We start from the raw sequence: 26,174 nt of genomic DNA, 5'->3' as shown, positions 1-26,174 counted from the left end.
AAGAGAGCTGCCGGCGACGGCCCCTTCTTCTCGCCTCGCCGCTCGCCTCGCCACCCGGTGGCCGCGCTCCCGCCTCCGTCCCCCGCTGCCGCAGCCCCGCGCCCCCGGCCCGGTCCGGCTCTGTCTCTCTCTGCCTGTGCCCTCTCGTCCCAGCGCAGCGCTGCGCTTCCCCCGCCGGTCGCCCCCGCAGCCTATGGCCCTGGAAGGCGCCGCTGCCGCCGCCTGTATTTCTGCTGTAGGTTCCCACATCCCTCTTTAAAAATTCCGCCTAAAAAGAGAAGACGATTTACCAAATCTTTCGGGCCGTTATCTCACGTGAGTACCGGTGCCGGGGGTCCCGGTCTCCCCGCCGGGCCGGGGCTCTCCCCGCGGGGGAGGTGGCGGGAGGGAGGGAGGGCGGGAGGCGGCGACGCCCACCTTGAGCCGCGGAGCGGGCCGGGGCGTCCCTTGGCACCGGCGGCGGCGGGGGAGTGGAAGGCGGTCTCCCCTCCCGGGGCCTGGGGCTCGGGGAGGGACAGGCCCTGGTTTGCCCCCACACCCTAGTGCGAGGAGGGGAAGGGGAGCGGTGGCCGTGGCACCCGGGAAGGGCGGAGGGGCGCCCGGCAGGCAGCGCCGTGGCGGTGCCGGAGGGGGATGGGGATGGGGCCGGTTCTTCCCGCTGCCCATTCTCCGCCCGGCGGCGTGGGGCGAGACCGGCTGCCACCGGCGGCGGCAGATGGAGAGCGGCGGGATGAGTCAGAGCCGAGGCTCCCCCTCTTCGCCGGCAGGCAGCGAGGCGCCGGGCAATGCGGGGCCGCCGCCCGGGGGGCCGGCGGGCGGGCAGCGGGGCCCCCCGCGCCCGAGGGCGGCGGTGGCGGCTGGCGGAGGGGGTCAGCGGCCGCCACGCTAACATGGCGGACAGCCCTGCGTGTGAGGCGGCGAGGCGGGAGGGGGAGGCCGGGGCCTGAGGCGAGGGCTGCGCCGGGGCCGCCGTTCCCCCTTCTCACCCAACCCCGCCGGGCGCGGGAGGGCGGCGGGCCCGCCGGCTCCGTGAGGAGCGGGAGCGGGGGCTCGGCGGCCGCCCTAACATGGCGGATTCCAGCGGAGGGGGGCTGCGTGGTGTCTTCCCCCTTTGCAGCCGGGGCAGTGCCCCGCGGCGGGAGACCTGCTTCTGCCGGGCGTTGCTGCCGCTCGCACTTCGCCCCATCCTGACGAGGGGGCGAGGAGTGTCCTCGCCCGGACCCCTCCAGGAGACGGGGGCCGCCCCGGAGCCCGGCCTGTCACCCCGACTCCCGGTGGCGGTTGCCCGGGCTCGGTGGCACCGACTGCCATGCAGGTCTCGGCGGAGCCCAGCCCTCGGGTGCCCTCGCACGCAGAAGGCTCCCTCAGGCCCGGGAGCAGCAGCTGCGTGGCATGCCTGGGCACCGGCCTGGCTGATGGGGGCAGAGAGGCTGGAGAAGTGCTGGTGGCATGGCCGCAACGTCTCCTCGCCTGCTTCTCAGAGGCCATGTTGTGCGTCTGTAACCGTGACTATCCACCCGGGCTCCCGCTGTCACGCTCCTTGTTCCCCCTCACCTGAGCTGCACCTGCGCGGGGCTTCGCCCCGGCCCCCTCAGCATGGTGGATGGGGCAGGGGGTACACCAGGGAGCAGGGCAGCAGCCCGGTGAGCTGTCAGGGCACTGCATGAGTTGTAAGGGCGTTGCACAAGTGACACTTTCCCGGACGCGTGCGGGGATGACAGGGCAAATTGCCTCTATACGGAGGGGCCAGGGGGAGTCCTCCCGTGTGTGAAGAGTAAAGCCCTTCCCTCCTGTTAGCAGTCTCCTTGCTTTGCTGGCGTTGTTTGCCGGGCATCTCTAGGACAACTGTTTTCCCCCTCCTCTTGGTCAGACTGTTAGCGTAGCAGTAGCAGGTTTGGTGTGCCACCAGTTCTTCTGGAAGTGTCTTGGCTGAGCTTCAACCTCCTTGGCTTGGCAGCCTTTGCTGGTACTTGTCCAGTCAGCCACTGCTGTACTGGTGGCTTTTGGAAAGTACAGAGAAGAGGGTCTGGCCACTGCTCGGCTGCCAGCCGGGGCGTGTGTATAAAGAGCATGTGTGCATCTGGATGTCAGGGTGTCCTGAGTGAGTGTGTGCTCGCTGTTCTGCCGTTCCTTGTTTGGTGAGAGGTTGGCAGAGATGCCTGGTACTGGTTTCAGTTGGTGAGAGGTCGGCAGAGGTACCTGGTACTGGTTGTAGGGGAGCTGGAAGCACAGTGTGGGAGCGGGGAGCTCATGTGTGTGCAAGCGGGGTGGTGCAAATGTGTGGCCGAGGAGGATGCCTTTAATGGCTCATTACCTAGGCAGTACTGTAGGTCTTTTCCAGTCGGCAGTCTAGGCTGGTTTAGAGCCCAGGAGGATACATGTCTGTGCCGGGGGGACCCCAGTTGTGGTGAAGGGGGAAGAAAGTGAGCTTAAATCTTCCCTTGAGTGAATCTCCTGCAGTGCGAAAGGCTGCACAGCTGGTATGTGCCAGGAGGCTGAAGTGCTGCGTTTCACTGTACCTCTGCAGCAGTCTCCGGTGACCGAGCAGGATTTGATTGTGTAGTCCCAGTTGAATACAGCCACTCTGTATGAAAACACCGTGTGGTGTCCAATAAAGCAAAGTTAGACCTGCAAACCCTCCCGGCCAGATGCGTGGCTGGGTCTCCTGTGTGACAGTGTGTTGCAGGGGAGTGGGGGGGTGGGGTGCTGCCCCACTTTTTATGCCCTCACCCGGGCTGCTGGATTTCTGGCTCTGAGGATGCTGCACTTGCCCGCTATTCTTTCCTCGATAAATGCGGGAGGCAGTAGTGCTGGGGTGGAGGTGGGGGTTGTGAATAGTGGTGATGGTGGGAGGGGCTTGTTCCAGTCTGGACTGGTCCAGTCTAGTTCTTTCCTTCCTGTCACCGTGTGAACAATGCTGCTGATGCTTGCGACACGGCAGCCCCCTCCCCGTGTGCTTCAGGCTGTGGTGAGCTCCCTTCCCTGCCTGTCCCCCACAGCCAGCCAGCGTGCTGCCCCCCATCCTTCCCGTTGGGCCTTGAGCTCTGGGGGAGGGTTGTTAAACCCCAGAAAAAGAGGGGTCTTTGCAAGACTTTGGGAAGGGGAGAATGTCATTTGGTGGGGAGCAGCAATGGGAATGTTTCTGCTGTGGGGACAGTTTTACTGTAGGCAAGAGGCAGGCTTCTACTGCCTTTCAGCACTGCAGCCTGCCCCCAGGCAAGCAGCTTGTGCCTCTGCCTGCTCCCTGTGCTGGAAGGCTGGTGCAGGTGTGTGTTTGCAGCAATGCTGGGCTGTATGGTCTGGAAATTATTCCATCTCCAATTAAAGGAGAGACAGTGTGCTCTGGGAGGGAATTAAGACCATCCCTTCCTGAAAGGGAGGCTTAATTGTGTAATGGACTAATTTGGGTATAATGGCAAACTTCAGACCAAAAATACTGTTGATGTAGTGCAGGAGCAAGAGTGGTTGATGGAGAATTCCTCACGGACCTGCGCTTCCTTCAGGGCCTGCTCTCCCCCAGGGACCGCCTTGCCACAACGCCCTGGCCCTGGTCTGGAAAAGGCCTATTGTAACAGAAGAATAGCTGAGTTTTTTTGTGGACCGGAGTGACTTTGATGCCTCCAAGTCTGGCAGCTGGTGTAAATGTGCAAGGTCGTCATCATGTAGAATTTTAGGGCTTGGTTCATGGGTATTTTAGCTCGGGTCACTAAAAGGTCCCTATTCAGAAATGGACACAGTGATTTTTTTAATATTTTTTTAAAGAAAAAAAAATTGGTGCCTGGTTTTGTAGGTCTGCCTGCCTCAGACACGGCATGCTGAGGGGGCTCACGAGGTGGAAAAAGCCTAGCCCTGACTGGCCTGCTGGCCCTCATAGGGCTTGCTGCGGTGATGGGTTGTTCCGGCAAAGCCACACGCTGTTGATGACTGTGGGGTTATTTTGTTCCTTGAGGGTATGTTACTATTGAAGTACAAAGTACGGCATGGCTGGTTGAGCTGCAGTCAAACTTGAGGCACCTGCTAGTAGAGTGTATATATATATAAATACATGCATATAGGTGTCGCTTGAGTATTAAAAGGCAAAGCTGCTTTGTTATTCTTACCACAACTCAAAGCTTGCTGTTGAGCACAGAATGCTTTTATACCTACTTTAAGACCATTGAATGATGAATGCTTCATTGTGGCCGATCACATGTGCCCATGTGCCACTTCTCTAAAACTGGGTTTGTCCATATGGGTTATGGACGTGTAATACACTTCTGCTTAGAATGTTAGCCCTGCTCTGCCACAGTCCAGTAAATTAAAACTTTGTGCTGGTTAAAGCAGAGCAAAATTACTATGATTTGAAAAGCTCAAATCATACCATTTTCCTCTCTGAATATTTAATATTGGCAAACCTGCACAAAAGAGGTTGGTCAGACTACTTTCTGTATGTCTGTGTAGATCCTTCAGATAAGTAATTCTCAATTAGAAGAAATTCTGAAGGGCAATTGGAACTCAGTGCAGCTCATAGTTGACTGCTGCCGCAAAGAATGATCGGTTTTCATTCCAGCTCCACAGGAACTTCCGCTGCATGCTTCCTTCTTGGGACATGTGAAGATATTTATTGGAATAGTACTGCAGGTGATACTTGTCTGAAGCATGTCTTTTTAAGGTTTGTGTTAAATGGCATGCAGTCTCCCTGAAAGCACCCTGGTTTTAATGACTTTTTTTACTGGGAAGGTAAACCGAATTCATAATCAGTGGAAAATTTGTACTAGTTCTTGAGTATAATCAGAACAGCACTATCAAGTAGTGGAGCTACTAGTTAATTTTACAAAAGGAAAGTGTTGCCAGCTTTTAAAACTGTTGTATGCCTACTCTGAGAACTAAATGTTACTACTGACTTACTGCTTTAGTGGAAGGGAGGGGTAAGATTAAATATACTGCATATACATTAATTCTAGCTGACAAAATTCCTTAATATCTCAATTAATTTTGAAGTGCTGAGGTTTATTTTTAATGTTATATGCTAATTTATATGGTAACGCTGAAGAGATTGCTCTGTGGAGTTGCTGTGGAACAGTTACCCTCAAGTTGCATTCGCTCTGTAATTCAGTTACAGAGTATACAAGTTTAGTTTTCTAATAGCAAGAATAAGTTGGAAAATACACTTTAGCAGTTTGCTTAACTGTAATGTGGTTGAAAAGATTATCATTTAGGTTAGGTGGTTCCCAGGAGCTAGGTTTTTATAGTTGGCACTTGTAGTCTCATCTAAATAATGAGAGTAGCAAAGATTTATTTTTACAGTAGGTTGGTACATTCCATGTTTCATGCCATAGACCACAGTGAACTTGTAGAAGTTCTGTTGTATGTTGGGTTTACACATCACCAGTTCTGTACTGTATTTAATTCCATGAAAATGACAGTTCCTTTTAGAAGGAATAACTTATCAGCGGGATTGGTTAATGTGTACTTGACTGCTTTATGTTCACTGTCCTGTTTTGTGTGAATGTTTTTTTACCTTCATTTGAGTAAGCTAGCCTTGTACTTTACACAGAACACCAAAGCAGCATATTTTGATAGCCTTTAACGGCCAGCTGAAATGTTTCCTCATTCCTGAAGGCAACCATAAGTTTCTTTCTTTTTACTGTCTTGCTCATCTCTGCATTTGTCTGTATGGTGTTCAGTTTCACTATATAAAGCACTATTTTTCACCCACATAGCTTTTTCACCCACATGTTGTGTTCATTTACAGCAGACAAAGAAAGAACATGGCAAGGGAATTCTGAAATTGAAACAAAGTGGGGGGGGGGGGGGGTTGCGGGGAGGGAATCACGGTGGTTATGGGGTTAAAACTACCCACTTCTGCAAGGGTAGTCCAGTATTAAGGCGTACTACCCTAAAGCAGGATCATGTAGAGCTTTTTGCCTTTAGTGTTGAAAACCTTCCAGTTCAGACTGTGAAAGACAAGTACAAACAAGCAGTTTCATGTACCCAATTCATGTGTTTTAGTAGTTCTTCATACATCTGACTTGATCTGGTTCAGTTTGCATACGTTCTTGAAAACTGGGCATGTTAGGTGATTATAAACTTTCATGGTGGGGTGTTACAAACCTCCTTAGAAGCATTACTGAAAATACATTTATTATGTGCTTTAAGATGAAGCTTTTATTTTGTTCTGGCTATGAAACTTTTTTTGTATGCTTTCTCCCACAGGGCAAAATCTCTGATCAAGTTTACAACTATCCAGAGGGCTTAGGAGAAGTGCTTTATAGAGAACAGTTCGACTTCAACGCTGAGCCACCTTGGGAACCTAGCTGATGATAGTAGGGTTCCATCTCCTAACTTGTCCATGTAAGTATCTTTTCCTTCTCTTTCCATATCTATGTAGGAGGAAAAGTCCTTCCAAAAATAAAACCAGCATGTACTGGCTTTTTGATAAGCAAGATAACTGTCTTCATGTAGATTATCAATATTGAAAATATTGTTTTGCATATTATATGGAACTTTTGTTCAAGGGAGGGGCTATAATTTTTTACTTAACTACTGAGAAAAGTTTATCTGATGAATTTCTGAGACTTAAATGTGTGTGAGTAAACTTTGTAATTAGTTACTTTTCTGAATTAGGGCTGTTGGCTGCATAAATCCTAAAATAAAATGCTGTAACTTCAGTGTCTCAGCGTAATTCTGAAGTCATGAACTGGCACTGCATGACTGTTAACATCAAATCATGATTTGCTGGGTACTGTGTGATCTCTTAGGGTTTTTTATATTGAAATAGTTAAAATTTGCTATTCTAAACAGTAACATTGATCATGAAGGGTGTGCCTTCACAAATAGCTGTCTCCATTATTTGCTAATTACTCTCCACTTCCACAAATAGTTGTAGTTGAGTGAGCTACAGTAGAATGTGGAATTTTGTGTTGGATGGAAAACATTTAACAATTATAAATGCTTTTGCATTTTTAAGAGGCAGATATCTATTAAAGAAAAACAAGACCCATGATAACTAAAAACAAATAAATATGCATAGTGGATCTTAAGGAGCACAGAAAACTCTGGAATGTCTGTAGTTATCATGTTCTGTTAACATAAACCAATAGCTTTATGTGGCTTTAACAATAGCCTTAAATGCATTTGTAATACCTGAGTTAATACTGCATAAAACCAGCTTACTTTTTTTGCTGTCTAGCTGAAGGCATTTTTTATTCGGTTTAGTACCTATAAATTATATAACACTTTTTAATGTAAAACTTGAAAATGAGAATGCTTAAGTGCATCTGACTAAGCCAGGTACTCTTCAAAGACCACAAAGAGTCCAAATGGCCATTGTATTAATGTGTCTTTTAATAAGACACTTGATGTAGATGACCCTGTTCTTTGAAAATACTGCAGTAAGGGAGGCACAGGGTGAGCTTAGTTTATCGTGATTTCTGGCTTTATTTCCAGAGGTTATGTTCTTTGTTTTGTTTGAAACTTACTGAATTAACCACATACATCTGGTTCTATGTAGATGACTGGTCTGTTCAAGTGAATACAATGGGTTGTATTCACTTGAATGAAATGAAAAAATCCCTGAATACCACTGTTATTTTGTAGGTGTCACATGATTTCTATAAGCAAAAGTTCTTGTGAACTGTTCTCGTGTTCAGTTTCTGACTTTTGGCTTGGTCTTATTTGGGTAGAACTCTTGCATAACATGTTGCACTTGAACAGGATTAAAGTACAGTAGTAAAAAGATAGGAAAGGTAGAAGAATTATTAGAAGGAAGTACCTAGAGAAGGTCCTATAAGTGCGTTTTAATGTCTAAAACTGTTCTGAAGGAATTCTGGCTTTTACTGAAATTTTTTTCTTTGAGGAGAAGGATGTTATGGTACTTCCATTGAGGTTATTCTTTCTCTGCATGGCAAATAGTGCAAGGTATAGCTTGTCCTACAATGGAAATGCCTCCAGGTTTACTGTATTTGTAGCTGAATGTTTAGATGATATGTGTGTTTATTTTGGGCTTGGATCTATTCTGTATTCAGTAATAATATACTGTATGCAAAAATAAGTAGTTCAGTATTGAATGTAGTGGTGATGTAGGTAGTAGTAGTCTGCGAGAATCTGCACCTGTTTTGGTGCTCTGAAGCACAAGTAATTGCCTCAAACACAGCTAAGATGTGTTAGCCAGCTAATTAGTAGTTTGAGTTCTGTTCAACTTGTGAAGTAATTTAATAGGAAAAAGGTCAATTGAGCTTTTAAATATAATTATTAATATTATGTTCCAATGGAACTCAAATAAAAATCTTGTCTGAAGGTGTACTTTCTCATTAAACTTGCTTCCTTTTTGTAATTCTTTCCCTCCCACTTTTGTCCTTGCATTACACTGGCCAAGGAAGAACTTGGGGTTTAGTTCTGTCTTGCTCTTGAAGCTCTGACTTCTTGAGCAGTCTGGCAGCTGTGGCCTGAAGTCTTGCTCCTTTTACAATCTGTTCTATTTATTGCCACATCTGGTTGATGGGAAATGGAGGGAATTAGCAATGGAAATCTGATCCATTAACGATCCCTGTCTATGCCAAGTGGAAGCAGTAGCTATTTGGACGGGCTAGCCTTCAGTGCTGTCTTGACTTTGTCTGCATGGGGCTGGATGGCAATCTGGGAACAGGAGGGCTGGGAGTTTGCAGGGTTGGGGGAGCAATGGGGAGGCCAAATACTAACATTGGCTAAGCAAGAGGATAGGATAGGGAAGTAACTGCTTGTGCTGTTGTGAAAGAGAAGTGCTGGTATGGTATCACAGAAGAATACATGCACTTAACAAGAGTGCTCATTTTTGTAAGCTTTGCTAGCTTATTGGCTTTGAATAATTTATTCAAATTTCAAGAAAACAGAAGGAGGTTCTTGAAAGCATGGTTCCTGTAGGTGTCAGATGGGAAATTATTTTTAGTATCTACCCCCTTTGCTTGTTTGCTTCAGTGGAGATGCTCGAGTTTTTATTGCTTGTTTAACTGTGTGGAATACTCCTGAGAGAATGGTAGGATGCAACTAATCTAAGCTGTACAGGTACTCTGCTGTGACCCTGAGTGGAATTTGTACTGAGAGGCAACTCGGGTAATGAAAAGTGTCCACTGCCATTGTAAAGAAAGACTTGCTTTAGCATTTCCCATCAGTTGCTTAGTGCCTGCATTCAGCTAACTGAATGATAACGATGTAAGTCAGTGAAATGGCATCTTGGAATATCTTGTTAAAAGATACTCCCAGTAGAAATAGGCATTTCCTGCACTGAAATTGGGGGACCTGTTTCCAGTTTTCCAGTATACCTATTCTGTACTTAATTCCCAATGTTAGTGACAAAATATTTATACTTCTTTGATGTTACCCCTAAAAAAACCCCACAGTATTATAAGACATGAGAGATTAATATATTTCACCTCTTTATGATTTTTGCATCAGCATAATTGTTAATCTCATAAATTTATTTTGCTTATGAAGACAGTTGGAGAGCATTATTGGGAGCCAGTTCTGCTTGCAGAGACTTTGCTCTTTGCAGAGGAAGTTTTTAATGAAAAAACCAAACCTCAAGGGGTTTGTGTTTTGGCTTTTTTTTTCAGGCCAATTATTTTTTTTCTTTACATTGTCAGAACTACACAATTGAGTTTGTTGTGGTTGCTTGCATATGACAAGTGTGTGTTTAGTTAGTCACTTTTAAGAGCATTTTCATCTTCTATTCCAGATGTCTAATTGCAGTATTTAAATACGTAAACTTTAAGATAAAAGTTCTTCATCTGGGATGTCATTGTGTTAAGCCCTAAAGAGCCTGAGGATGTAAAGCTTACTTCAAAGAAAGCAATTGCATGTCTATGTAGAAGTCTCATACCACTTGACAGCTTTTGTTTGCCCAAAAATAAGTGTCCTGGAGCATTGTGCAGGCTAACATTTCAGGTGGTAAAATGGGTGGTGTTACCACATTAAGTCTGTCAAATCATGACTTCCAGCAAGTCAGCAAGGACCGAACTCTATACTGTAATGATTTCTGACTTGTCTTACAGACATAGAAAAAGTCTTAAACCATCCTCTCGGTTTCCTTCTGCGTGTATTCATCTAATCTTTCAAGAATTTTATCATTCCTCCTCCTTCCTGAGGAGGAGAGCCAGGCTGGGCAGAGCAAGACTATAGCACAATCCCAAGTCCTACCGCAGGTATTAATTCCTTAAAGAAATGTTTCCTAAGTATGCACTGTTTTGTGCTGGTGCTGTAGCAGGGCTGGTAGGAATATCAATTTTCTCTCTGTAGAATATTCTTCCTGTCTTGCTCTCAACAAGACTGAAAAGAGCAGGAGAGACTGCAGAGGAATAATAGGTTGTGACTGAGGGCAGAAGTCGGTAGGCTAGCACTAGCTTTTTTGACTAGGTGAATTTTGCTGAATGAAAAAGCCTAGATGTCATGGACATGTTTGGAAAAAGCAATTACTGTTTAACAGCCTAGGAGAGGTTGTACTAGGTTGGTCATGGCTTGTTGCAAGCTATTTTATTAAGTCAGTACTAGCTTGCATTCCTTCTCCTCCCTGCCTCTTGACCATAAGTGATGTTGGGTGAATGAACTACAAGGCAACTGATTTAGGAAATTACCTTCATTGAAGCTGACTCACCAGATAAGTGTTCTTTTTGTTGTTGCTTTTGGGGAGTTAAGTGGTAAAAACTTAACCCAAACCCAACCCTCTTTGGTACTCTGTGCCTGGAAATCTTGGATATTTTATGAAGGTGAATGTGTTGAGGAGTTTGTGCTCATCAGCTGGCAAATCAAGGATACTGCTCAATTACCTGTTCAGAGGGTGACAGTAGCTTTGTAAACGTGACTGTGGTGTTCACGTTTGTTTCACTGATTCGAAGTCAAACTTGGTTCACAAGCTTGTCTTTTTTTTTTTTTTTTTTGGTGGTGGGTTTTTTTAAAGGAATTTTAGGTTGTTACTCACAAACTTAAACCGAGGTGTGACTGACTGAATATGTTTTCCTAGGTATTATAGTGTCTACCGCCTAGTCATTGTTTTATAATTGTAATTTACTTAAATCCTTACATCGATGTGATAATTATCTTGCTCCTTCATGATTGTTTTAGATCTTAAGGATTCACGTAAATAAGCATATGACTCACTGTATGTGTGAGACAAGCATATTCTTACCTAGCATTCATGTTTTTATTATTAAGCTTCTGAATATAGCTGAAAATTCTTGCTGCCACATAAATTCACCTGGGAGTAAATACTTCTCTTAAGAAACATAGGTGGCATACTTGAGTTACAGAGAAAGCATACAAAACTCTTCTGGCTCTTTTCCCATTATTGCTGCAATGACAAGCAAGAGCAACTGCTGCTTAGTTGTCTTAGTATCAGCTTGAGCAAAGTAACTTTGTTAGTATTATTAACAATGTTAACTAAACTTATGTTGCAAGTTGTGGATTTTTTACTGGAGAGAGGTGGTGGAAGAAATATGATAACAATGTTAATACCATGGCCTTGTGACCATTTGAGGCCAAAATTATCATCTTGGCTTTTAGAGTCTTAGTGAAGCTTTTTGTTTTTACCTTCAGCTGTAATTTTTCTGGTTTCTCACAACACTTTTAATTGCCAAGTACAGCTGGCCTTAGAAAACAACTCTTTTTACAGCTGGCCTTAGAAAACAACTCTTTTTACAGCTGGCCTTAGAAAACAACTCTTTTTTTTCCAAAGACTATGCAACTTCTGTTGAGATAAAAAAAAAAAAGGCTTGGGTGTTCATGTAAAGAAGGAATCTAGTTAGCTGCCTGGTTTTGATCAGTCTTGTGTTAGTCAAAGATGACAGTTGAAATGACAAAAACCAGTCTGGTCAGTCAGTAGCTATAAACTTAATAAAGGAGACCTCTAAACAAGACCTCCTGCTCTAATAGAATGTAAATGGCAGATTGTTGTATTCATCAAGTAAGGCAGCTGAAAGTATATAAACACTGGTTGGCATTTTTCTGCTGTCTACTGATTTTTACTTGAGACTATTTAATCCATAGTTTAAGACTATATTTAACAGTGTTTTGTCTGTGGATTTAATTGATTCAGGTTGTCTTTTGGAAAATGCTGCTTATAAACAAAATCTATTTTGCAGTGAAAGTCTGAGGATAAAAAAAGATGCAAATAAACCTAGGCTATAACTGTTACTTTTCTTTTTAATACCAATTTCACTTCCTGAGGTTGACTGTTACTCTGAAAACTACTTCTAGCTAGTGGCTTCTTTCTATTAACTGCTATTGAAGTGAAGAGTTTTAAGTGTTGTAGGTAATCTTATGAACAGAACAACAAAACAAATGCCTAGTAAATACAGTGTGTGAAAGCGATGGTTATAAATTGGTATCTAACCAAAAACCGGAATGTTAACAAGTATGTGAATATGACAAATATCAATGCTAACATTTCTCCAATGCACTATAGGTTTTTAACAAATTCAGAAATGTTGTTACACAGGCAGTCTTCTAGATGCATACTTGAATACTAATACTATACTTAAGAACACAGGAGGTGTTTGTACAGGTATGCTACACTTGCAGTATTTTCATAGTTTGCATAAGCTCAACACAGATCACTGTGCGTACGGTCTGGGATTCTTCTCAAGAACAGCTTTTCATCAGTGGTTTCTTACTCATCTTTAAATTGGTATCAGATGTAAGGTACATAGCTTCTGTTTTATTCTTGGCTTCAGTAGAATTGCTCTATCCTTATCCCTGGCAAATGGAGGGTGAACAGAGTAAAAGTGTCTTTGATTTTTGTGGAGAGTGTGTGTGTGTTACTGTTTGTAGTACATCGTATTTAGAAAGTTCTTTCCAGTTTTTAAACAGTGTCATAGTATGCATTGTGCCTCTCTTCTTATTGATTTGTGTTTTCTTTGTACAGTTTGTTGCATAATTTAAGGACCCGGATATAAGGCTTGGAAGCCCATCCCTTGTGTTTCTTGGTTTATGACTGTCGGCTTTGTGGAATACGGCTGAGATGAAAGGATTTCTTGAGGATGCAAATTACTCCATTGGTCTGTTGGATGAAGGAGCAACTCTTGCAGATGTTATCGACAACTGTATTTATGAACACACTCATGTAAGTTTTCCAAATCTTCTGGTTTAGTTCTCTTAAGTCTTCAAACTAGGTCAAGGTATTTAGCACTGAGCTGACAGCAAGCGAGGAACAGTCAGCTAAAACTCACCTTATAAAGTAGTTTTCTAATTCTTCTTTGATGTTGTTTTGCCTCTGGCTGAATTCTGTTGGGGAAATTTGGGCAACAGTTGTTACCTCCCTGAGTGTGGCTAGCAGAAAAGTAGTCTTGCTAGTGTAATTAAATACAGGTTCTCATCTTGTACCAAGATTTTACTATAAACGGGGTTTAGACAAGAAACCTGAAATTGGGCAAGTGGATATCGCTGAGTTAGAAACGTTTTCTTTTTCTGCTCTTTCCCTAAAAATGTGCTGAATTTTAGACAAACCTGTATGCTGAGCCAGTTTAAAGCCACGTTTAAAATTTGTGGCCCATCATGGTTGTATGATTATGTATCGTCCCGTTACCCTTCTCCCTGTTGGAAATGTGGGTACGAGCGTATTGTCAGCTGTGCTACCTTTTTTCTTTCAAGAAAATAAACTGGTCTAAAAGCCGTTAAAGTTTAGCAATCTACTGGAAAGAAACAAATACTTTTGTACATGCAATAGTAGTTTTATTGAATAAGGCTTCACTCACTCCTTAAGAGGCAGGAAGATGTTGTAGCCTTTGTTTTATAGACAAGGCTGTAGAAAGAGCGAGCTTTAAAAAAAGGAATGAAGTTTCATTAAGTGAATCCTGTATCTATAATATACCATACCTATGAGTTGTTGACTTTTCCTTGGTTTATCAGAACTGATGTTCAAATGCAAGTGCTCAACTATAGTACAGCAAATAGCTAAATCCCATGGCCTTCTGAACTCAGGTGTAGGATTCCCAAATCCTGATTCCTAATATTCTTTTTCTGTCTAGCAAATAAATAGGTAAACTACTGGCAACATGTCATGTCTCCAACCACTGGCTGGCTCACAGAGGATAGCTGCCTCCTGCTGCTTTCATTTACTCCTTTAGCTCAAGGGGTAGAGGCCTGTGCCATGGATCTAAAGCTCCAGATCCCATTCCTGCTGGTGACCCGTACAGGGGGTCAGTATGCTTCCACCCGATGGAATTTCTATTTGTGTTTTTTAAAAAGAAATAAAGACATTGTATACAATAAGCCACAACATAGTTTCATATCTGCAAAAGTCAAGTGCTAGAGTTAACATTTGATGTACAGTCTTAATTCAGATAGATCATATATTTTGTGATGATCTTTAATTGGTAAACAGTAGGCCATTCATTTACAGGAATTTACCGAGCGCACATTATAAACAAATACAGAATGATCTGTTCGGATTTCGATCCACTGCATCCACATCATGACTTGATATTGAGAAAGGCTATAGTAACAGATGCATAAGGGAGGCTGTAACGGTTTCCAGAAAAGTGTCTGTGCATTTTCTTAAAGAGGATGTAGTTGACTCTGTAACCTTAACACACTGAGTTTGGTTCTTAAAATTGTTTGAAATTTGTGCTTCACAAGATGTGGAGAACAGTCTCAAATTTGACTGCCTGAATTAAAATACTATCAACAAATGTTCCATAACATGAGCTATTAGATAGACATTAAATAATGGTAGTACATTAGATTTTATTCCATGTATAATAAGTTACCAATTGTTGAGACTGTGGAAGCTCTCATCCCAGTGGATTTTCTTCCTCCAAAAAGTTGCAGATGTCTGAAAACGCAGAGTGGGAAGAGATTGTAACCTAATCTGTATTTTTAGATAAAATCAGCGTTTGGTATTTTAGTAGTATCTTTTGTTCAGGAATCTCAGAGTATTGTCTAAATAGCATTCATAATATCTCTGAAGTGGTAGGTATTCCCTGTGATATTTTTTTTTAAACTAGTTCAGATTGCTAGGTGAAAGTAAAAACAAAAGCATTGTTCAAGGCCAAACCTAAAAGTTAGTAGCAAGGTGAAAAAAAAGTACATAATTCTTGAAGACTTTGTATCATGGGTTGTTTTATGTTTTGACAGCAACACACAACTTCAGAAATTTTATTTGCCTATTCTTGCTTTTTTTTTTAGACTGGAAAAAGAGCATTTTATGTTGGTGATCTTGGAAAGCTTGTAAAGAATAACATACAATGGCAGAACGTGATGGCACCAATAAAACCATTTTATCCTGTAAGATGCAATGCTACTCCAGGTGTACTCGAAATTTTGGGAACCCTTGGTGTTGGATTTGCATGTTCCAGTAAAGTAAGCTTTTTCTCTTTGTATCAGTGTACTTTATTTTCTTCCCTATGTCTTCTGTTTTAAAATCAGCTTTTTGGTATTAGGTGTCATGGTTATAAATAATACAATTTAAATTGTGAACTGCTGTGTAAGTAGCTGTTGAAAAATCTGTAGTTCTACCCTAGAAGCAGTGGATAATTTTCTTTTTAGTGTATTTGACTATTTAGTACAGTACTAGAGCACATGTAAAAAATTCAGTGAATATAGTGCACTGGGCTGTGTCGAACTCTGATATGCTCCTCTCTTTCAGTCTGAAATGGCATTGGTACAAGATCTGGGCATTTCTCCTGAAAACATTATATATACAAATCCTTGCAAGCAAGCATCTCAGATAAAGTATGCAGCAAAAGCTGGGATAAACATCATGACTTGTGACAATGATATTGAGCTGAAGAAAATTGCACGTAATCATCCAAATGCTAAGTAAGTGTCAGAGTTACGGTTTTGCTTTTTATGCGGGGGAAACTTAATTTTGCCTGTATGCTGGAACGAGTTGCGAGCAAGACCCATGGCCTCTTTAATACAACTCACTTGTATCTATTTTTCTCTTCCTGTTGTCTGATTCAAAGGTAGCTTTTCTTTCAACTTTTTCCCCTACTGGGTCTTGGTTTCTTACTATGATAGTAAGGCCCTTGTTTTGCGAGAAATCTTGCATAAGTTTCATAGGGCAATCTTCATGTAAAAGTTTCAGTGATTAAAGTTCGGAAGTCTGGCACTTCATCATCTGCAAGTACATCTTCCTCCTGCTCTATTGTGGCTTCAGTGTTTTCTTTCAGGGTGCTCTGTCTGGATATTAGTGGCTCCAGCTGAAGTCAGGGCTGAGACTATTGGCAAATGAGCATGTGTGTTGGGTTACAGAACACGCCCAAACCCTAGATGTAAGTCTATTAAATACACCTACAGGTATTTCCCCCCTATTAAAATGGTGAGAAATTTGACTCCAGTTCTATTAGTCACTTTGGTAGTGGCCCAGATGCTTTCTGTAGAGAAGTGGTCAAAACTGATGTTCTGGTTGTTAAATAGGAGAATTTTATTGCTGCCAATGTATTGTGGTCTCTCTTGGACTGATACGCATTCATGTCATGAAGCATTGTGTGCCTCGTTAATATTTTGGCTATGGGCCATACCTGTAAGAAATTTTGGAGTGAAGAGCCTATGTGAATGTCACAGTGCTTTCCAGTGATTAAAGAAGCATAGCTTCCCTCAGATGTCATCAGAGCACACTAAGAAACGGAATTCCTGACATCCTTTACAAAGGCCTTGGTTCTACACAGTCCTTATTAAACTGTCATGTCTTCTGTGGCCGTAACTATAGAATTAGGGAGTTTCTACCAAGTTCAGTATCTAAAGACACTCTGCTCATCCCACCTAGTTATTCTTTTTTTCTTTTTAAGACTGCCTTGAAGGTTACAATTGCTGTTGCTAGTGATTACACTTTATCCTCACGGAAGCCTATCAGTGCATTTCATACTGGAGAGTACTTCCTATGCAAAGGATGCTATGTATGACAGATAATTTTGTGTGTTAACATTCTGGCCTTGACATACTCCATGCATTTGAAAGCCTTAGCAGTGCTAAAGCTGTCTCTTCCGTAGTTAGTGTTTTACCAGTTATCACTGGTATTTTTACTGTTCTGTTAGTTTTTCTGTTTATTTCTTTCCTTGAGTCTAACAGTCTCTTCTAGAAGGTGTTGTCTATGGTAATATCCACAGCAAGAGAAGTTAGGATACAGGTTTTTCTTGGGCCACAGAAATTATGAAGTAGGGAGACAGAATAAAGGAGTTTCATGAGCTAGAGAAAAACAACATAAACTCTACTTATTTTCAAGGATGCCATAGCATAATATTTGAAAAAGTTCCTGTTTACCAAGGACAAGAAACTTAGTTTCTACAAAAACTGCAATTTGCTGTGTAAATTTTCTTAGCAACCTGATCCCTAGCTCTCCTACCGGGTAGAGATTTGTTTGCTTGTTTTATTAAAATTCTTACTCAGATCATTAAAATTTTGCTGGAGTGACAGCCTTTAGTTTCTTCTTTCTCTTCCTTGACATAGATTCAAAAAGTCAGACCCTTTATATTGCCTTGTTCTTGTGTGTGGTTGTTACAGCTAGGTTTCTATTTGTAGATGAAGCTAACTACGCTTTGCCTGAGGAAATCCTGCTAGAAAAGCTGTAATTCTCTTCATTTTCTGAAAATTCTTACAACTTTCTGCACTAAACTCATATTAAAGACCTCCACCTATTACTATGTTTCTGCCTTTGGAAATCTTACTAACTTGAATGATTGCAATTTTTTTTTTTTTGAATAAAGAAGAGAAATGTTAGAAAGGAGCACATAGTCTTTTTCTTTATACCTTTGGATTTTTCCAGGCAAAGTTTTAACTGCTAAGGTTGCTGGTGTCCTACGAGCTCCAGCAGAGGCATGGTCATAAGTATCAGTGCTTCCTTAAAAATAATAAAATAATAAAAACCCCAAACCCAAATACATAATCATCTAGCTGTGCTCTAACTGGCTGAAACATAGGAAGAAGAGTCCTACTAGATTTCTAGAAATCAGGATGATGCTTTTTCAGTGGCTTGCACTAGAAAAATACCTTGACTCACTTAAAATGCTGCTATAACAATTAATAAAATTTAACGTTGGATGTCTTTAAGACATGCTTTTGTCTAACCTTAATGTGAGGTTAGACACCACAGTATTATGGATTTGAAACTTCTTTACATTTTAAAGAGTTTAAGTTTTGAAATTTTTTTTGTTTTACCTAGCACTTTTTCCAAATACTTTACAAAATACTGTTTGGCTACAGATTTCTTGAACAGAGCTAGTGGAGAAGCAGGAAATGAGAGGCTAGTCAGTTTCTCAAGGTGGAGTGGTGTAAATTGAAATTAACATGGATTGCTAGGCAACCTGAGTGAGAATTTCAGAATTTTTTTCTCTTTACAAAATACATTTAAAAAAAAAATTAATCATGAGACATCTGGAAAGGGCTTTTAGAACTTAAAGTAGCTGTTAGGCCAGCATGTATTTTTGTAGTGGCTAGGCTAAGTTTTGCTTATTGCTTGTCTTAAAGAAGAACTACTTCATTCCACTTATTTAAACTCTCTATCTTGGTTAACTGTAACGTGCTTTGTGCAGGCTGCCTGTATGTCATGACACAATTTCTCTTTAGTTTGCCACATGGCTAATTAATTAAATCTTATTGTGGTGTGGGGAAGGAGTGAGGTTTTTTGATGTGAACATATCTTTGCCACTCAAGTGTTACTTTAATGTAAAAAACTGTCAACACTGGCACGGCAGTTTGCCAGACCTGTCCAGAATGAGGCTTTGATCAGAGGGAGGAAGCCGTCTCACTGCGTAAGACTGTAAGAGATGGTACTCATTGCCTCCCTGCCCCACAGGTGTCCTGGAAGGGACAGGGAGCGGGCTGACACCCTACTCCATCACCAGTCCCCATGCTTAGCCAGGAGGGGAGGTGGAGGGATGTGGCCAGGGTGTGCTTTTAATGTGTCAGCCTGGTGTTCTCCAGATGCTGAGTTGAACGAAGTCTGGTACATGACTGACTGAAGGGGAATCTCCATGCTCTCCTTTTAGCTAGAAAGGAGAACAGAGGTGGGAAAAGCATATTACAGTCTTAATGGATTTATGAGGAAGTATACTTTATTAGAAGGTAACATTCTCTTTCATTACAGCACTCAGCAGACTCTTGCTGCTACAAAAGAGTCTTAGTTGCTGCATTTCGAAATCCCTTGTCCTTGTTGGCTCCATGTTTTAGCCCCTAATTGCTAGTTTTTTCTCTGTACAGGATTGTTTTTATTAGGTTCACTTGACTCATCCATCGATGGAGCAGGAGTACTGACAACATAATCAACACACTTCTGACAGTCTTCAGGCTTCACATGTGCTGATGATGTAAACCAACTGCCCCAATCATCTTCCCCTTCTCTTAGGCTCTTACTGCACATTGCCACAGAAGACATTACTGCTGATGAGGAGATGAATATGAAGTTTGGCACCACCATGAAGAACTGTAGGCATCTCATGGAATGTGCTAAGGAGTTGGGAGTCCAAATAGTTGGTGTCAAGTGAGTAACTTTATTGTTCTCTGCTGGCTGAGTAGATGTCTGCATGATGTATTCAAGATGTAGAATACAGAAGATTTTTTCCCCCTTTGGTACTATTTTACAGGTTTTTTAAAAAACAAAAACACACCAAAAAAAAAAACCAAACCCAAAAAAACCAAAAAAAAAAAAACCCCCCACAAAAACCCAACAAAAAACCAAAAAAAAAAAAAAAAAAAAAAAAAACAAAAACCAAACCCCAGCTTCTGGATTGTGAGTTTTTGCTTGCAAGCAAAGTGCTAATATACAAGCAAAAACTATTGAGACAAATTAACTATTACAGACAGAGCAATTTGAAATAGAGTATCAGAAATGCTTCTGTAAGCATGAAAGCAAAGTTTAAAAGCCTCTTCTATTTTCTAACTGTACTCTTGAACTTCCATGGTAACTTCATTTGTATTTGTCCAGCAATAAATGGCGTAACAGATAAGTGCTAGTATAGCATGGAATAGCTTTGAGCAAGATGAACATTGGGTTGGATTTTCTGTTGGGTCCTATGTCACTCTTTGATCACATCAAGACAAAATACTGGGGTAAGTTTTTTTGCTTGTAGGAGGTAGGAATGAATCCCAGTGTTCTGAGAGCTTCCAAATGAGCTGTGGTATTTTAATTTGAAATTTAACAAAGATTTTTACTATATAGAGGAAAAATGCATGCACACGTCTTTGTTCTGTCTACCTTCAGCTACTAATGTACCACATACTCACTCATGAATGTTTTAAGAAAGCAACCAAACAAGTAAGAGGGTGTGCCAAGACAGTAAAAAAGTATTTTAAATGGAAGCCAGATTGTGGGGATTTAAACCACAATTGCTTTGATGTAAATCTGTTTGAAATTGATGTCAAATTAAAGCATAAATGTACTATAATCATTATAAATGACAAACATATTTAAAATTTATATGATACTACTACTGAGAAAATGTACCTCTTTTATGATGTCTAAACTGACTTACAAAAATCACACAGCTTTTGTGCTTTTTCTTTATAAAACCAAAAAGAATTTAAAAAAATCCACATGTGGATTCATGCAAGTAAGTTTAAAAAACTACTTTTGCCTCAAGATGGCATTCCTTAGAGTAGATTTGGAGTAGAGAGCATCATGGCTCAGGTGGGTGTGTGTATGGTCTATCCAGAACCAACAGACCATACTAGTCTTTAGGAAGTCCATGGGAATGTTTGTGCCTGTTTTGGCACCTCGGTTACTACCAGTATTATGGCAGTACTTAAACCTTTTGGATGAGGAACCAGAGGGGATTCAGGACCTTGTAGGAGGCATCAGTACTTCTCTGCTTCTGATGGCCTGCTCACCAGCCTGTTTGGCTTTGCTGTGAAACTTAAGACCTGGCCTGGGGGTGAACAGGCCTCAGAACAGGGTAGCAGTGGGACACACCTCTCCTCATCCTCTCCCAAATGTTGGAGAGAGGAGATGGTGTGCAAAGGACGGCCCTAGTTTTGAGGAGAAAACCGGATGGCCCAGGAGAAGAGGGTATATGGGCAAGGCAATACAAAGAAGGTTGAGAGGGGAGACAGTATACAGGAGGGTGTACTGTATATATAATGTGTAGCATTGGCACCCACTGAAGAACAAATTTTAACCACTTCGATAGTGAAGACTGAAAGGTTCAGTAATCTGTCATTTCTTAAAGATGAGAATATTGTAGGACATTCTTGGTGTTAAAAGCAAGACAGCCTCAAGTAAAAAACCAGTGGAATAGAAGGCAATCATCAACCGAGCTTATTCTCTGTGTAGTTACTGTATTATCATGCAAGCTTGTCTTGAGCCACTTGGGAACGAATTGCTTCCATTGCTGTTCTAGGTGGTGGAACAGTTAGCTTGGTCTGAAAGCCACACAGTCCAGCGTATTAACTGTATTTTTATTTCTTTCAGATTTCATGTTTCAGGCTCTTGCAAGGAACTGCAAACGTACATTCATGCTATATCTGATGCTCGGTGTGTGTTTGACATGGCTGTAAGTAGATGTATACACACATGCAGTTGCTACGGTAGAGAATCCATTCTATTCTAATCACGCTAACAAGCCAGTGAGATAATTTCCAAAACATAGCATGGCAGGAAATGGAACTTCCAGTAAGGGTCTAAACACTCCATTGTGAGATGTGTGGTAGAGGTAAAACAAACTTTGTAATACTAATTGTGGACAAAGGTTGGTGAATACTGTCCCACTGCTCAGTCCTGCAAATACACAGTTGACACTTTTTCATATTAAAATACTAAGCATTTGTATGCTGGCATTTATTGTGATGCAACCACTAATTTGATGTATGTGATCTCTGCGATTAACTAAGCATTGTAAGAAGTAAGTGTCCTGTTGTGGTGGGGGATATCCAAATTTGGATGAAGAGGAATGGATTTGTTGGATGCCTCAGATGACTGTTGTGAATCTCACATGTTCTATGTGTATCTCTCATAATTGCAAAATTCCTTTCTCTAAACATCTGTCTTCCTGTAAACGAGAAGCTCACAAACTAAATAAAGACTGTGGGGCTTTTACTCCGATTACTGCAGTTAGAGCACTGACTGTCACTGGTACCACCTGGAGGACAACAGAACTGAAATTCTCGCTGATCATTGTGCAAATTCATTGTAGCAGTCTTGTCACATAAGCACTGTCTGAAAGACTTGCATTATATATATCTGTGAATTCCTAAAACTTCGTTTTGAGAGAATGCACTGCCCTGTTCAGGAACCACTGAATGTAATGTATCCCACAAGATAGGAGTTGATGTTGCTGTGGGACTTCTACTTAAGAATTGTGTAACCAGCCTCTGTTGACATCACAATGCTATTACTGCTAGGTTTAAAGGAGCTATACTAACTTTTACAATGCTGTTACTCCCTCACTAGATGTCTGCTGCTAAATATGCTCAAAAGTATGAAGTACATAGAAAAGAACCGCAGTAAGGAGGAACAAAAGATGCTTTTAGTTACACTTGTCTGTGTACTTACATTCTGCCTGTGCATTTTAGGAAGAATTTGGCTTTAAGATGAACATGTTGGATATTGGTGGGGGCTTCACAGGTTCAGAACTTCAGCTGGAAGAGGTATGCAATACATGGGAAGTTGAAACTAATTATGACTTAAGTTGAAGTGTAACCTTCAAACTGCAACTAATACGAATAGCTGAAACCTATTCTAAATTTCATGTTAGGCTAATTCATAACATCCAAAGAGTTGGGTTTGTTTTCTGTATCATGGGTACTGTAATCAGTCCTTGAGGTGATAATTATTTTTCTTTAATACTGCTCATATTGGGCGAATACTGACTTCGGGACGTCACAGATTAAATTACTATCCTAATCCACTTCAACAGCACTAGTTCAATGTTTTTGGCAGTTGGCTGCTGTTGTCCAACTGGTTATTCTGTTGCATGGTTTGGGCCAGGATTGCTTAGCATACTTTTGATCATAAGCCATGTTGCTACTGTATGAAAGTTTCCAGTACTTTGTTTTAGAACTGAAGACTAAAAGTCTTGCTTTTATCTTTGCTTTGGCAAGCCTTTGTTTTGGCCTAAATGGGCTCTTTAGTATGCAGTGGCACATAAAACAGAATAACCTGTTTACACTGTTATGTTGTCATAAAGACAAACTCCTTGAATGTAGGACATTGAAAGTGATTCAGTGAAAAGTAACTAACAGCAGTCGGGGCTTTTCTTAGTTCTAACTGTTCTGCTGCTACTTCAAAATACTTGTTAATCTTAAGTATCTGGCTTAAGATTTGAGCATCAGTATTGAATAATTCATCTGTTTCTAATACAATAATATTTGGAACTGATCACAAAAAGGTCCTTTCCTTGTTCTTCTGGATTCATACCTAGCTTTGTTATCTGTTCTGTAAGTTTGAAACTACTTGTGCAGTCTTGAGTGGTACCACAACTTGGACTTTGGGAGGAGGGACTGTGTCGTGCTTGGACTCATGGTACTCGGTCTTCAGTGCTTAGCAGAATGACCTATTTTCTTAAACACTTTTGTGAATTTTGGACATTTGGTAAGAGCACTTGTCAGACAATAGATGAACAGTAGCTTTTGGTGTGCTTACTAGAACTGTTGCTGACTGAAAGTGTGTGTGTATGTGTATCTGATACATACATAAGCTGAGTTTCATTGGTCTTGCCTCTGGCTTCAACTTTGTAGGTTAATCATGTCATCAGGCCATTGCTGGATGTCTACTTCCCTAAGGAATCTGGTGTTAATGTGATTGCAGAGCCTGGATGTTACTATGTTTCATCTGCATTTACACTAGCAGTTAACATCATTGCGAAGAAGACTGTTGAGTATGATAAACTACTTCCTTCTGGAGGTAAGAGTCATATTTATCTTTTACATGTTATGAATCTGTACTGATAACTGCTCCCTTAATCACGATGAACTAGTTTGTCTCACATATTTAATGCATTCTGTTATGCTAGCATTGTAATCCACCGTTTGGGTTCTGACCAGATGTTACCTGTGTACCTCGCTTTTTTGTTACATTTATGTGGCACTTCTTGTTTCCTTACTAGGTTTGACTTCTCAATGGTGAAACCTATATAGGGTACTTTATGGAAGGTGTTTTGGATGGTTCTGTATTAGAAGAACATAGAAAAACATACAGAGCGAGCTGCTTTTCTGTTGAAGTAGAAATTGGATTTATATTCTTAACAGTGATTAGTACTGGAAGTATTAATTTTGCTAAGCCTCACACTTAATGTTACAACTGAATTTGTAATCTGGTCTCATATGTATTACTCTGCGCGTAATTCTCCAATTCTGGTATATGTGGAACACCCTTGTCAGGAGAACGCAGTTGACGAGTTAGGTTGCAAAAGGACTACTTATGACCAAAAAAAGATGCATGCCAGACAACTTTTTTTAATTTTTATTCCAGTGGAGCAAACCAGGAATAATGATGAACCAGTATTTACATATTACATAAACGATGGTGTTTATGGTTCTTTTGCAACTAAATTGTCTGAGAAACTGAATACTATCCCAGAGGTTCACAAGGTGAGTACTTCTATAATCTTCAGAGATAGTCCTTAATTATCCTTATATTTTTTATATATATTTAACACTTCATATATCTATAATATATTATCTATAAAATTACCCTTATGTATATTTGAAAAGTTTCTTATTCAATAAACTGAAGCCTGAATTACCTGGATCATTTCCATATAGAAATACAAGGAAGATGAGCCTCTGTTCGCAAGCAGCCTTTGGGGTCCATCCTGTGATGAGCTTGATCAAATTGTGGAAAACTGTCTTCTTCCCGAGTTGAGCGTTGGAGATTGGCTGATCTTTGATAATATGGGTTCTGGTACCTTAGGTGAACAGTCTACCTTTAACGACTATCAGAGGCCACTGATTTACTACATGATGTCTTTCAGTGACTGGTAAGAAAATTCTCTTGATAGTGGCAAGATTGTTTTCGCTTCCCTCAAGAGCATACACTTACAGCCAAATAGAAATCGCATTTGATGGCAAATACAGGAAGATGCAACTGAGGGCAAGAATGTGCCTTTTCAGTTTGTGGGTTTGTTTTTGTTACTGTTGTCTGACTTTGCTAAGACTAAAGTGAGAGCTGTGATAAAATGCCTACTATGCTTTAAGGCTGACAAAGGAAAGCAAAATACCTCGCGTTGACAGAGTTCAGCGGTAGTTGCAAGGCCTTTTGCTGTTTGACCATCAGCCTTTGAGCTTTCCTAATAGGAGTAACTGCAGCTCGCTACAATGGTGGCAGTGCTGTTGTGGTGCTGAGAGCTGGGTAGGCTGTTCCAATAGCGAGGTAGCCAGGGCCCTGCAGTTCTGCCAGCGGAGTCACGGCCTTTCTGTGTCTGCCAAGTGCTTGCATAGCTGATCATCCTCCCCTCCGCTGAGGCTGGGGCTGGCCTGTCCAGGAGCAGTAGGCTTCAAATGATGTATTCCAGGCTGGTTTCTGATGTGAACTGGTACATAAAAGCACCTTCTTACAACTCTCATCCTTCTGTGCCGCAGGGATGAGATGCAAGATGCTGGAATTGCTTCAGACACATTGATGAAGAACTTCTTCTTTGTGCCTTCTTGCATTCAGCTGAGCCCAGAAGACCGCTTTTCCACTGCAGCTTAAACAGGCATTAACGCTTCATTTAGACCTGCAGTTGCAAGTCTGTAGTTTGTCTGGTCAACATTCCAGTGTGGAAGAAATGGAACAATCTTGAATTCAATTCAATCTCTTCAAAACTTGAAAAAATAGTAATAGCTAATGGGGACCAGGCAAAACAAGCTACAGCTACAATTCACCGGGGGGTGGGAGGGTTAGATAATGGTGTCCAAATTTAAAATCAAGTTCATTCAACCCCTGAGCGTTTAAATATGCAACAAAATGGATGACTTAGTGGAGATGGAAACCCATCACTTGGGTTCTTCAACAGTTTACATACAAGTACACAGTTTTTATACTAAGGATTCCTGTTAGAAAAGTCTTGTAAAGTTATTGTCTTTCGCCCAGATATATCAAATGTCAGTGGGAGACCAGTGTGACTTCATTAGATGTTTAGTGTATTTAGAATGTGTAAATTTGTGCTTTGAACTGTAGTTTAATAAATGTAAAATTGCATCATAGTATTTGTTGTATTTGACCCTTGATGTATCCCTTGTATGATTGCAATAAAACTTTGTGTAGATTTTACTGTTTTTCAGGCTAACTTTGGGAGGGGCTAGGCAGAAGAGGTAGC

At 41.6% G+C, this 26,174-nt stretch overlaps 1 protein-coding gene across 1 annotated transcript; it reads left to right on the top strand.

Annotated features, from left to right (window-relative positions):
- Positions 1-9: 9 nt before the first annotated feature.
- AZIN1 (antizyme inhibitor 1) lies at positions 10-26,128 on the top strand. The gene is made up of 12 exons (XM_040588347.1): positions 10-315; positions 6,196-6,333; positions 12,872-13,069; positions 15,133-15,306; positions 15,593-15,765; positions 19,289-19,423; positions 21,350-21,431; positions 22,450-22,524; positions 23,614-23,779; positions 24,347-24,465; positions 24,640-24,854; positions 25,456-26,128. Exons 3-12 carry the CDS (start codon positions 12,968-12,970, stop codon positions 25,565-25,567), a joined length of 1,353 nt encoding a protein of 450 aa, XP_040444281.1. The 5' UTR covers positions 10-315; positions 6,196-6,333; positions 12,872-12,967; the 3' UTR covers positions 25,568-26,128.
- The last annotated feature ends 46 nt before the right edge of the window (positions 26,129-26,174 follow it).

Source organism: Falco naumanni, chromosome 3 (assembly GCF_017639655.2).
Source record: "Falco naumanni isolate bFalNau1 chromosome 3, bFalNau1.pat, whole genome shotgun sequence".
NCBI lineage: Eukaryota > Metazoa > Chordata > Aves > Falconiformes > Falconidae > Falco > Falco naumanni.
The sequence above is the reverse complement of the archived record's forward strand: the minus strand, read 5'-3'. Positions and strand labels throughout refer to the sequence as shown.

What these genes read in the sequence shown, in the direction of transcription:
- AZIN1 (XM_040588347.1), top strand. Translation starts at nt 12,968, where the DNA reads ATGAAAGGATTTCTTGAGGATGCAAATTACTCCATTGGTCTGTTGGAT. An exon ending in CGTAATCATCCAAATGCTAA is followed by an intron (nt 15,766 to 19,288) that starts GTAAGTGTCAGA and finishes CCCTTCTCTTAG; the next exon opens with GCTCTTACTGCACATTGCCA. An exon ending in GGTGTGTGTTTGACATGGCT is followed by an intron (nt 21,432 to 22,449) that starts GTAAGTAGATGT and finishes TGTGCATTTTAG; the next exon opens with GAAGAATTTGGCTTTAAGAT.